Here is a 12,389-nt window from a genome sequence, read left to right on the forward strand (position 1 = left end):
AATCTGTGAATGTCATTACGATATTTTAATGCTTATTACGTGTATTTTACTTTATATTTTTATTTTCATTTCAGTTTTAATATTTACACAAAGTCGTCCGCAGTATATTGTAATATCTTCCACTGACGCCGTTTGGTTCCGTTTGAGGTGCTTAAGTATATGGATGAGTTGCATTTTGAGTGTCCTTGCAACATCATGTGAGCTGGCTGTAGTATTAATAAAACTCATTCATTTGAGCCGAAGATCGTACCGTTTTACAAGCTGACGTAACAATATTACAATGAAAGGAAACATTTTCTTACTGTTTATGAAAGTCTAAAATACTGTACAGTCACCAGGGGGCATGCACACAGTAACACACTTGAGGAAACATAATTGGTCCAATATTTTGTCAAGAGAGTAATTTAAATGCGACCGGACCACTATGGGATATGTTTAAGATGTCATTGTAAATGAAAGTGGTGTGAGCGGCGGCGAAACGGCGAGCTGTTTTGGGGATTTTCCAATTCAGATTTTGTTGCAGGAGGGTTTTTGCAGCCCCCGTCTCTCCGGCGTTGTTGTGAATTGATCTAACATGGCGACTGTACCAGTTTATTGCATCTGTAGATTACCTTACGACGTAACCCAGTTTATGATCGAATGCGATGCCTGCAAGGATTGGTTTCACGGCAGGTAAAGACGCCAGTTACCGTGGCGAAATGTTCTACTTTGCATGATATTTTGGCAGTGTTATTTAGATATATATTTTAAAAGCTCTGAGTCTGTCGTTCGCTGGCTACATTTGTATTACCAAAAAGCGAGGCCGCTTGAAGAAGAAGGCGGAGTTATATTTAGCTGGCTAGGTTGTGACATTTTCGTGAATAGCACAAAAACATTTTTTGTCAACAAGGGTCTCGGTCTGCGTGCTTTAATTGTGTGTAATTATATTTCTTCGTGTTTGTTCGCCATCGCCAAGAGTTGTTAGTGCCTTTTCCAACCTTTACATTGTTGTCGTAGTAGCTGGAAAGGCTGAATAAGTACCCATCTGTACAAGCCATGATTTTAAGATTGGTATATATGTAATGTTTATTTACATAATTTTTAAGAGTTTCTGTTTCACCGATCCCATGTCTTTCGTGTGCTTAAAAAACAGTTCATTTTTTAATAGCGTAAATACGCCGCTGTTGGCACAGATATCAAATGGTTCTTGAATAGATGTATTCCCATGTAAAAGAAAGAAAGAGAATTTAGCTGCGATAGCTTTCTCTTTCAATACGCTGTAATGGTCTGTTTTATTGAGAAAACTGAACGTACCCGAATGCATGCAATCTGCTGTGGGATACTACAAATGTACAGATCTTAATTAGCTAGCTAGCCGACAACTGTGTTAGTCTCTGAGCATCTCAGCGAGCTACATTGTTTCAAATTTGTCGGCAATGTTTATTGTTTTTTATACTTAAACGAGTCTAAGGACGACAGCTACTTAAGTAGCTATGTAATGGCGTGGATTTGATTTAAAATAAATGCTTATAAAGTGAATGAAAAACTAGCGTCCTGTTCTGGTCCAGTGACTGGGGATATTTACGCGCGTTTAACTTTAACCCTTTCATAATAGCTACAGTACAACGCATATTCTTTTTTTTCTTATTAAATGTGTCATTACTCTAAGGTCTATCTGACAGTAGCTGTATTTGGCATAAGCCCAGTTCATTATAACATATAATCTTAATTTTATGAGTCTCCCATCTCCGGGGAAAGCGGAGTAAGAAAGGCATAAAAAACAATTGAGCGGTCATTAATATGCTGTAAAATGTGTGGTCCGACACGCTAGGAAAGGTCTCCTCGTAGAGGAATTATAATTCCAAATGTGAGTAATGAATGCAGTCTGTGTGGAATAATGGCTGCAGACAGCTGAAGCTCGCATGGCTTAAACCAGAATACAATGAATTTATTAAAGCTTGGTGTCTGCTCAGAGGGTGAGGTTAATGTCTCTTCGCAGGGACAGGCTCGGCTTCCCAATAACAGACTGATTGTCAGCATGATCACTTCTTTCTGCTTTATTTCATATCTTTTCGCTCTTCCCCCTTACGTTACAAATGCGCGTTACCCAGGTTAAAGGTTCATAATGTGATATTCAGTTAAATTCCTCTTTATTGCGTTTTATTGAACATGTTTTATTTGCGACTTGTATATATTTTTCCTACGTTATTATTTTAATGCGTATAATATTAGGGCAGAAGTACATAGGTTATATACGTAGGTATTTTGTGTGAATTGTGTTTTTATTGATTTATTTTTGTATTATTTTTGTTCTTAGAGTGGTCCTAAAAACTAAGGAATTGTTTAGCCTAAGGGAGAAAAACAATGCGTGGGCTCAGAGTGAGTGTGGAAAATGTGTAATTTTTCCTAAATTGGTGTTATTTTAATATGTAGGCTGGTGAGGGTTTTAGCGCTTGTTGATTGCTAAAGGGATATGGTATTGAATATTGATTTAAATTGAAGTAATTCTTCGTGATTCTGCCCTGCTGTTTTCTACTCATAGAAGTTCATTAAATGGGTCTTTATTTTTCCATTAGTTTTGCTTTTTGGTTTTTATTAGTTTTTAATTCATTGGTTAACATTTTCAGTAAACTAGACTATATTGTTTAACCCTTCCGAGACAAATGTGGGTGGTTTTTTTTTTTTTTTTTTTAGCAGTTGAGGAGAAAGTTGTCCTTTGACTATGCACCATGTCTACACACAGACCCCTGAGTACCGGTGCTGATTCCCGCTTTGGCACGCTGTCAGTAGTCGTAGGGTGGAAAGACTCACACTAGCGTTATATGCTCTGCTATTATATATCCTGTCTTGTTGCAGAATCTTCTTACTTGCGAGTGTGATGTTTACGATTTATTTATTCATTTGTGAAAGATAAGGAAAAGGGACACTAAGGATATTGTGGCTCATCCCGCCTGGTTACGCGATTCCTGGCATTACCCTGTGCAGTGATGTGTCCAGTGCAGTGATGTGTCCAGTGCAGTGAGCGCAGGGATCCCGTCTGTTTCCATTGCAGCCGTCGCGTTTTCTCACTCTGTGAGCCGTCCCACCTCCTCCGCTGGCCGTTACTGTGTCTGTTAGCATTGTCATTACTGCTAAACGTGCTGGCCTATGCCTCCAGTCACAGCAAACGCCGGCTGTTTGTTCTCCACTTCTGCAGCTGTAGTTGGTCAGATTATACTTATTTTTTTGTGCAAATACCCTAATTCGTAATCTGAATAAAATCGATGCATAAATGTGTGTAGTATAGCATAAAGTTTTTTGTAAAATTAATTTCTCCACTAAGTTTGATTCCTCTCTCAGGCTGCAGCTCCACCAGGAGTCACCGCTGTGTGATGTGTGGCTTCCTTCAGTCAGTAGTACAGTCAGTGTGTGTCTCTTAACACACAGCGGGCTGCACGGCACTGCGGGCGGGCAGTAGCCCAGTGAGTGGCAGGTCTCGCGTCGAGCCCATAGTAGTTGGGCAGCCACCGACAGGCCAGAAGGTCAGCTTGGCCAGAAAACCCTGAATAATATTTGCTGCAGAACCGACAGTGACCTTTGGGAAATGACCCAAATTTGCGTTTGGACTAAAGATCCCAAAAGGTGTCTTTGCGCAATGTGCAAAGAAACAAACAGCCATTCTGTAAATGTTACACTGCAAAGTCCTCAAATGAACGTTATTATTTTATATATAACTGCTTCTGATATAGACTCATATATTTTACATTTACATATTGCTTGGGGACAGAAGAGGAAATGCATTGGTATCTATATAGTTAATTTAGGGTGTGTCTATACTAGTGTGTCAGGCCTTGACAATAAGCTTGAACCGTCCATATATATATATAGATATATTTTTATTTCTATTGCATTTATTTGTCAAAATGCATGTGAGTTCTTTAAATGTTTAGTAGATGTCTCAAGTAATTAGGAAAATTATATTCCTAACAAACAATTCAAGTTCAAAAAGTTTTAAGAAATCCTTAAGTAATGTATATCGATAATTCATTTCTCATTTATCCCATTAAACAAATAATTACTAATTTAGATAAACTGATAATACTCAAATTAATTATTCTCTAAAGAAAGCTTTTTTACGTTTTTATAATGAGTAATGGTGTAAATAAGGAAGTCATTTTTTAGCTAAATTTATTTTTATTGTGAAGGTGTATGTGTATAGTATTGTAAATATATGTATGTTGTTTACTTAAATGAAATAAAGTGATAAGGTTTAGTTATTTTGTAATAAAATACATACTAGAATACATACAGAATCTTGCCTGATTTCTGTTTCTTTCCCTGAAAGAACTGAAAACATGATTGGAGGAACAAGGAGGAACTTAATGTATAGAAACTGAGTACATTTAGAAGGATATCCATCCATCCAAATCATCCATCCATCCATCCCCCCATTTTCTGTATCCCGCAGGATCACAGGGGGTCCGGAGCCTGTCCTGGAGGCTACGGGCGCAAGGCAGGAAGCACAAACTATACATTTCGATATGTTACAAGTAGCTAAATGTACTGTAACTATAATAAAAAGAAGGGAAATCAATTCTAAAGTATGCACACAAGTGTAAAAAATGTGGAATGTTGAAATGGATATGAATGAAGCTTTTATTTAGGGGGGGAAAAAGTCAAACAAATGGTTAATGGTGAGTTGAAATGTATCCTGATCTTGTTTAGACTGTCCCTGGCCTGCTAAAGTGACACAGTGGGAGATTAATCAATAAATAGCATTTTATACTCACACGAACAATGCTGTATGGTGGTGTTCTCTAGTTCTTTAAAACCTGTACACATGTGCTGTACAACCATTGTATAGATCTACAGAACTCCTGTCAAGAGATCGGGATGCTCATAGTCTGATAATATTCTGCAAAAATAAGTACCACACATGGTGGCACAGTGATACAGTGATTAGCGCTGTCGCCTTACAGCTCTGGGACCAGGGTTCGAGTCTCCGCCTGGGTTCCATGTATGTGGAGTTTGCATGTTCTCCACGTGTTGTTCTGGGGTTTTCTCCAGATACTCCGATTTCCACCCCCACAGCCCAAGAATATGCCGAGGCTAACAGGAGTTACTAAATCGCTCATAGGGGTGCATGTGTGAGTAAATGGTGTGTGAGTGTGCCCTGTGATGGGCTAGTGTCCCAACTTGGGTTGTTCCCTGACGTACGTCCATAGGCTTCAGGATAAGATTTGGTCCCCCTGTGACTGAGGCTACAGAAAACGGATGGATGGATGGATGGATGGATGGAGATTATGTGTGTGTTTATTTTTCTCAGTTTGATCAAACTACAGCAAAATAAAACATGTTGCACGTAAATGTGTAAGCGTGTAAAGCTGATCAGGTGTGGACACTCTGCCCATGTCCGGAGAGTCGTAGGTTTGAATCTCATGTCCGGCAGAGTAATCATATCAGTAACCATGCTGGTTGACCCTGCTGTCTGACTTCAGGCTTCCTTCAATTCTACTTTGCGTTGAAAAAAAAAAAAAAAAAAAGTGTCTGTAAAGCTTAATAGACCTTGATTACACTTCCAAAGACAGATGTAGGACCGTACTAGATGATATGCATGTCTGCCTTTTAAGTCATTCCCAAAAGAAAGTTTATTTTCCTCATTTGTAAACATTGTGATTTGTTATTTTAGTTCATGGTAAGCAGACTACAAACTGGAGCATCAGGGCAGTCTGTGATTCTTTTTACTCATTTTAATGAGTCGTGTCCTCATAAGAGGAACAATATATACAGATGTCTAGAAGGAAACACTGTTTAAAAAACTAATGGCCTCGTTCAGGTTACTGGGGGTTGTAGTCTTCATGCTGCAGGCTTTGAATGCAGCTTCTGGTGAGGGTGTGCAGACCTGGAGGCATATTCTTACTATTGTAGCTATCATTAATAAAATAATTTTGTACGCAATCCTAATATTTTATTGGGGCAGCTCACATGAAGGCCATGAAGAACATGAGGTCTAGGATCACAATCATCATTGCAACATCTTTATAATGGGAATCAGTAAAAGACACAGTCAGATATATCTCCTAATTCTTTGCTGTTTTAATGTATGTCTGTGATTCAGATTGTTGCCCACAACTACGGTGTGTGTGATAGTCCTCGCGTCGGCTTTATAAGACTGTTTGGTTTTAGTACTGTATTTTGCGCGTAGATGCCTTAATGGAGGTGTAAGAATTTTTTTTGCCGTTGAGTAATATCCAAACGGCCTTACAATCACTGACGTTTAAACACTGAGGGAAACCTAATTTTGAATTTCCAAAAGAAATGCGTGTTGCATGTTGCTAAAAGTATGATTAAATTTGAATTTTAAATTGAGTTTTAAAGGGCCCCATTTTTTTGTGTTTTAGCTGTGTTGGGGTGGATGAGGATGAAGCCCCAGACATTGACATTTATCATTGTCCCAACTGTGAGAAGACCCACGGCAAATCTACATGTGAGTACATGTCAGGTCGGGCCACTGCAGCTTGGAAATGTCTCTATTATCCTCCCACCCCCCAACCCCCCTGGTCTGTTTTTACGTATGTTTGCACGTCTTAATCTTTTCTATACGTTGGCTAGTTCACAGTTTTCTGGAACGGTGCTGCGTACATCCTTCTCGTTACTTCGTTTTTTATTTATATGTTCTGTTAAATAATTGAAGGGATGAGATGGAGCAGCATCGAAAAAAAACCCTGATTTTTGTAGAACAGATAATTTTCCACAAATTATTCCTCGCTGTACTTTTTTATGCCTATTTTTTTTATTTCTGCTGCTGTTACAATGTTGTTAAATGTCCTTTGCAAGGCAGTTTGTTGCACATAAAGTAATGTACCCTGACTGCGGTAATCCCCAAAAGATTTTAATAGAGCCAATTCATTTATATTCCTGCACTTTCCGTACAGCATTGTGCCCACAGTTACATTTTTATAGTTTTCTTGAAGGTGGCCATCCAAGGTTCTCAGTGCTTCCAGATTAAAATAATATCTATTCAAGATGAAATCTCGTGTGTCGGTGGGACAGCTGCAGCAGGCCAGTTTTCCACTCGGCTTGGCTTTTTTTTTTTTAAGCACGAGATCTTTTGATCTGTTTATTTGTCATCAGTGAAAAAGAAGAAGAACTGGAACAAACATGACACAGGGCAAAGCACAGACGTGAAACCCGTCCAGAACGGCAGTCAGGTGTTCATCAAGGAGCTTCGGAGCAGGACCTTCCCCAGGTGAGCTGGACAATTCTGCATTTATTTGGTCGGGAGTTAAGGTGACAGACACTCAGTTGTTAGTTATCTGGTTTCACGCTTCCACGCTGTGTGTGTGTGTGTTAGATATTATCTTGTGATAAAAAACTGTTATGTTGACCTTTTGGAGACATTTTTTCTGTCCCCACCAGGGAAAATCAATTTTATACAAATGTGCAACTGCAATCAAAAAACTAAAATTGCCAAAAGTCTTGTATCTTGTTTGATTACTTATGGTTAAGGTTAGGGCCGGTAGGGGTTAACGTCGCCATGTTGGGATTGGAGTTTTCCCCATAGGAATGAATGGAGAGTCCCCACAAAGATGTAATTACAAACCTGCATGTGTGTGTGTTTGCACCCTGCAATAGAGTGGCATCTGGCACAAAGTGTCCCCTGGTGGTACCTCTCTGGCACAGGCTCTGGGCTCCTTGTGTCCCTGTATGTATGGAAGATGGATGGATGGATGGATGGATGCATGGATGGATGAATGGATGCACTGAATGACAAACTGTTTCTATACATTCCTGTTGTTTCCTAGCCTGTAACAATTAGTATGAGTCAAAATGTGGAATAAAAGGGAAAAAAGTTGACATCAAATTTTCACTTCGTAAATATTTCAGTAGATGGTGCTCTCTAACTAAATTTGTGAGGTTTGCTCCGTCAAAATGCAGCAGTTATGCTGACAGCAGATGGGGTTGTTTGCTAAGATCTGGCATTTCCCGAATGAAGAGCGTGGCTCCCCTGTTCTAAAAGACAAGTTATCGCATGTTATTGCTTTTCCTCTTAGTTCTGAGGACGTGGTGTTAAAGCTGAGTGGACACCAGCTCACCCTGGACTACCTGGAGGAGAATGGCTTCACAGAGCCAATTCTGGTCATGAAGAAGGATGGACTGGGCATGTCCATGCCTGCTCCCACGTTCTACGTCAGTGACGTCGAGAACTATGTCGGTCAGTGTTCTGTCCCTAATAGACACTCATCGCTAATCAAAATATGACGAAATGATAAGTAAATAGGTATTTATTTCTGCACGGCCCCCTTACAAATGTAGAGTACTTCTGTCTAAGCGGAAACTGCAGTTCAAAGATGCTGTTACTTGGGAGGTTTAGTGTTTTACATTCAATTTAATTTGAATATATTAATGCAAATTATCTCTCGCATGAACTGAGGAAGCAAATATCAACAGCTGTTTTCACCTTGCCTGCGTTTTGCAAAGTGAAGCGCTTCTCTAATGGCGAAACCTGCGAGTGAGGAGGCCCCAGCTGCTCCCTGTGCACATGTGCTCCTCCCTGCCTGCCTCGCTTTGCAGTGCGCAGTACGAAACACCCGCTTCCTGTCGGGTCCCTTTGTAGCACATCTTTAGCTTTTATTGTCTGAAGGTTTTCTCTCAGTTTTACGAGACACATTAATGAGATTGAACAGGATTATCTGTAATAATGATCAAAGCAGAAATATTACTATAACCCATCCGTCCATCTTCCAAGCGGTTATCCTAGGCTGCGCTGCGTGAGGGTCCTGCGGCCCATCTCAGGCAGCCCAGGAATACTAATCTATCACAAAGATGCCAGTGAGCCTAACTGCATGGCTTAGGGCTGTGGGTGGAAACCAATACAATACAGGGCAATCAGGCAAACTCTACATACTGAGCAGAGGCGAGATTGAAACCTCCAACCACTAAGATCTGAGCCACCCTCTATTACTATAGTATAATTAGCAAAAAAGTAAGCAAAAAATCTTAGAGTTCCTTGTTCTCTGCTGTCAACAGTAATTAATATATTGGATTTTTTTTAGGGCCAGATGTTCTCGTGGATGTCGTTGACGTCACTAAGCAAACGAACAGCAAGATGAAGCTCAAGGAGTTTGTAGACTACTACTACAGCACAAACAGAAAGCGAGTATTAAATGTGATAAACCTGGAATTCTCAGACACAAGGTAAAACCAGGTGTATGTGTGTGTGGCTGTAATATTTAATTTAATGTTGTTAGCGGAAACATGATCCTTTGCGTAACCTCCGATTCAGAAAATATAATGCACTCTTCCAGGTGACGTTGTGATGCATGATGCTGTTGTATTATATGCATGAATTTCTGAGTTATGTTAGATGTAATGTGTGATGGGGGGTTTAATTTTCATATATGCCCATAGTGGGAATATTGCGAAGGGTGGGGCAGGATATCCTGTAGACACTGGGCCTGATGGTCCCTCGAGTCGGGCTGATTCGCTGTCAATCTCTCTGGAAGGATGGCAAGTCTGGTGGAAAGCCCTCAGATAGTGAGCAAACTTTCCTGGGTGGAGAACTACTGGCCGGACGATGCCCTGTTGGGAAAGCCCAAAGTGACCAAGTACTGTCAGATCTGCGTGAAGGACAGCTACACTGACTTCCATATCGAATGCGGGGGCGCCTCTGTGTGGTACCACGTGCTAAAAGTATGAAATAGAGTCTTTTTTGGTCACCCACTGCACATATTTGACTTGTCTTCTTATATTGTTTTTGGCAGGCGTATGATGAAAATGTTTCATAGTCTAGCATCTGTCATATGCGTTTAGCGACAAGCACAGGTGACAGAGAAATGGAACTCTGATGTTCCGAGGAGAGGGAAGCTAATATGTGTGTGATACCGATTGCAGGGAGAAAAGATATTCTTCTTGATCAAGCCCGCGTCTGCCAATCTGTCTCTGTATGAGCGGTGGAGATCTTCATCCAACCACAGCGAGATGTTCTTTGCAGACCAGGTGGACAAGTGTTACAAGTGCACGCTAAAGCAGGGGCAGACGCTTCTAATTCCATCTGGTAAGCGCGTCCGTTTCTTTATTTGCCTAACCCTCGCACCTTGAACACGTGAAGGAAAACCTGCCTTCAGTGCTTACCTGCCTTGTGGCTGAGGTCACGAATGAAAATGTAGCCGTAGTAGCTTCAAGAGCGGAAAGTTGAGCAAGTGTTGACTTGCTCTGTCATCCCTCTCCTTTAAGGCTGGATAAATGCAATACTGACTCCGGTCGACTGTCTGGCCTTTTCCGGACACTTCGTGCACAACCTGAGTGTGGAGATGCAGATGAGGTCAGTTTTTCGTACATATTTTGTTACCATCCGAACTTGCACTTAAAAATTTAATATACCTTGAATAGCAAATGATTGAATGGAAAAAGGTTTTCTCAAGTGGTTATATTAAGATATTTCTAAATATACAGGCTGTGTTTTGGGTGCGTTTTAATCTCTTCTCTATGACAGTGTCTTACGTCAGCATGGTGTTCCCTTAGATTCTGTGTATATATTCAGCTTAAGATTATCATATAATTTAATTACACAGTATAGCATGACTAATGCATTGAATGGTGATTGAAAGCTTCAGAATGCATTGACTGTGCATGAGTGAATTGCCACAGTTAAGTTTTTCCTTTAGGAAAAGGATTATTATGATTTTCATATGACTTCTAATCTGAAATGTAAGATTATCCACGTTATGTTGAGTAATTTAATTGCTTAATAATGGATTTTTATTAAATGATATTCATAAGAATGAATAGGTAAGCCAGGCAATGATGCAATATAAAAATACTTTAATTATGCAATATAAAAATTTCCAGAAAAATGTAGTGTGGTGTGATCCAAGTCAACTGTAGAAATCTACATTTTCTTAAAAATTGTTATAAATTGCACTTTTGGATAAGAGATTATGCTTTTCAGTAAATATTGATGATATGCATAAATATGCAGTCCTTATGTTGGAAGCAGATGCTATCTTCCTTTTGTATTTATATATAAACATCGGTGTAAATGCAAGGCATTCGTAACCACTTGTATAGTACTGTGTATACTCATACTTTGTGTTTACGGATTATTATTCATAATGGAACCAAAATGCACAATAAATCTCTGCGTGCTCATGGCAGGAAAATGGTACTAAATGTCCACTGAAAATGGCTTTAATTTGTTTTGACTGGACACATGTTCACTTAGCAAAGGACCAGAAAACCTCACAGAGGGAAACTTTTGTGGTTGAGTTGTTGTATCTGAAGACAGCTCATGCGACTAGCTTTCCGTGTGAAGCCAGCTGGGCTGCGAGCCGATTGGCCGGGTGATGTCAGAGATATGTCTTGACTGCAAGCTCTTGATTTCAAACAACTGGCTTGAGAGTCCAATTTCTTCTCTTGGCAGGGGAATAATTTTGCCCAAATAGCATTAACGGTTTTATTTCTGGTAGAAAGAGGTCTATCAAAGTTGGATTTCAGATGTTGCGGGTGGCTTATGGCTGTGTTGGGGATAGGGATCAAACTTGGACAAAAGAATAAGTTTGCACACTCAAAGATCTCTCAGGTGGTCAAATCTTCACCACCCCTGGGTTTGAGTCAGGAGACCTGCAGCATCGCAACTAAGGAATAAGCAATCACAGCTTGTGTAAATACTTCACTTTTAAAAGCTTGAAGCATGCGCATTGTTTATCTGAAGTAAGGCGTTCTTGCATCTGCTAAAATCACTGATTGCGCTATTTTTAATGCATTGTTTCAGTCAGAGAACGTCTGTAGGTTGTTATTCATAAGCTCAGTTGGTTTTGTTTTTTTTTTTTTAAATCCCAGAGCATATGAAGTGGAAAAACGACTTAAAGTTGGCAGCCTGACCCCATTTCCAAACTATGAAACGGCCTGCTGGTACGTGGGACGGCATCTGCTGGAGCGATTCAAAGGTAAAGGCCAAAGCGTGAAAATGGCTGTGGGACACTATAAGTTGTACAAGATCTGCATAGTTAATAGGCGATGCCCTTTTCTGCTGTGACTTTTAAAGTTATGGCTTAAACATTTGCATTCATGTTCAGGAGAGTCGTTTGCACCTACTTCATGTCTACCGATCTCAAGCAGCTTGACTCAGTCAACACAAAGACACATGCTTAACAGATTCATCTGATACTGATTCCCTACGATGCACTCTTGAGTTTGTCATCTCCAGTCCTGTCCCCTCTTGTATGGCCAACAAAGTAATTGTTTTTGGACGGAGAATATCCGCAGTTCTCGTGAGAGTATTTTTCAGTTTTCCAGTTCACAAAGATCCTTAATATACAAGCAAATGTCGCCACCTGCCCCCATTTATGTCAGAACTTCCAAAAAGACAAAAAAGAGAAAGAAATGGAAAAAGTAATGGTGTCTCTGTCTGTCCAGAGCTGAAGAGTAGC

At 40.1% G+C, this 12,389-nt stretch overlaps 1 protein-coding gene across 2 annotated transcripts in view; it reads left to right on the forward strand.

Moving 5' to 3' along the window:
* The first annotated feature begins 315 nt into the window (after positions 1-315).
* phf2 (PHD finger protein 2) overlaps positions 316-12,389 on the forward strand; it is a 28,150-nt gene continuing 16,076 nt past the window's right edge. For both annotated transcript variants that reach the window (XM_049022238.1, XM_049022239.1), the window contains exons 1-9: positions 316-672; positions 6,360-6,445; positions 7,093-7,207; positions 8,013-8,173; positions 9,015-9,156; positions 9,465-9,651; positions 9,853-10,015; positions 10,195-10,282; positions 11,800-11,906. In XM_049022238.1, coding sequence (XP_048878195.1) covers positions 575-672; positions 6,360-6,445; positions 7,093-7,207; positions 8,013-8,173; positions 9,015-9,156; positions 9,465-9,651; positions 9,853-10,015; positions 10,195-10,282; positions 11,800-11,906 — 1,147 coding nt within the window. In that variant the 5' untranslated portion in view covers positions 316-574. The remainder of the gene's footprint in view (positions 673-6,359; positions 6,446-7,092; positions 7,208-8,012; positions 8,174-9,014; positions 9,157-9,464; positions 9,652-9,852; positions 10,016-10,194; positions 10,283-11,799; positions 11,907-12,389) is intronic.

The sequence above is a fragment of the Brienomyrus brachyistius genome, chromosome 8 (genome assembly GCF_023856365.1).
Source record: "Brienomyrus brachyistius isolate T26 chromosome 8, BBRACH_0.4, whole genome shotgun sequence".
Classification (NCBI taxonomy): domain Eukaryota; kingdom Metazoa; phylum Chordata; class Actinopteri; order Osteoglossiformes; family Mormyridae; genus Brienomyrus; species Brienomyrus brachyistius.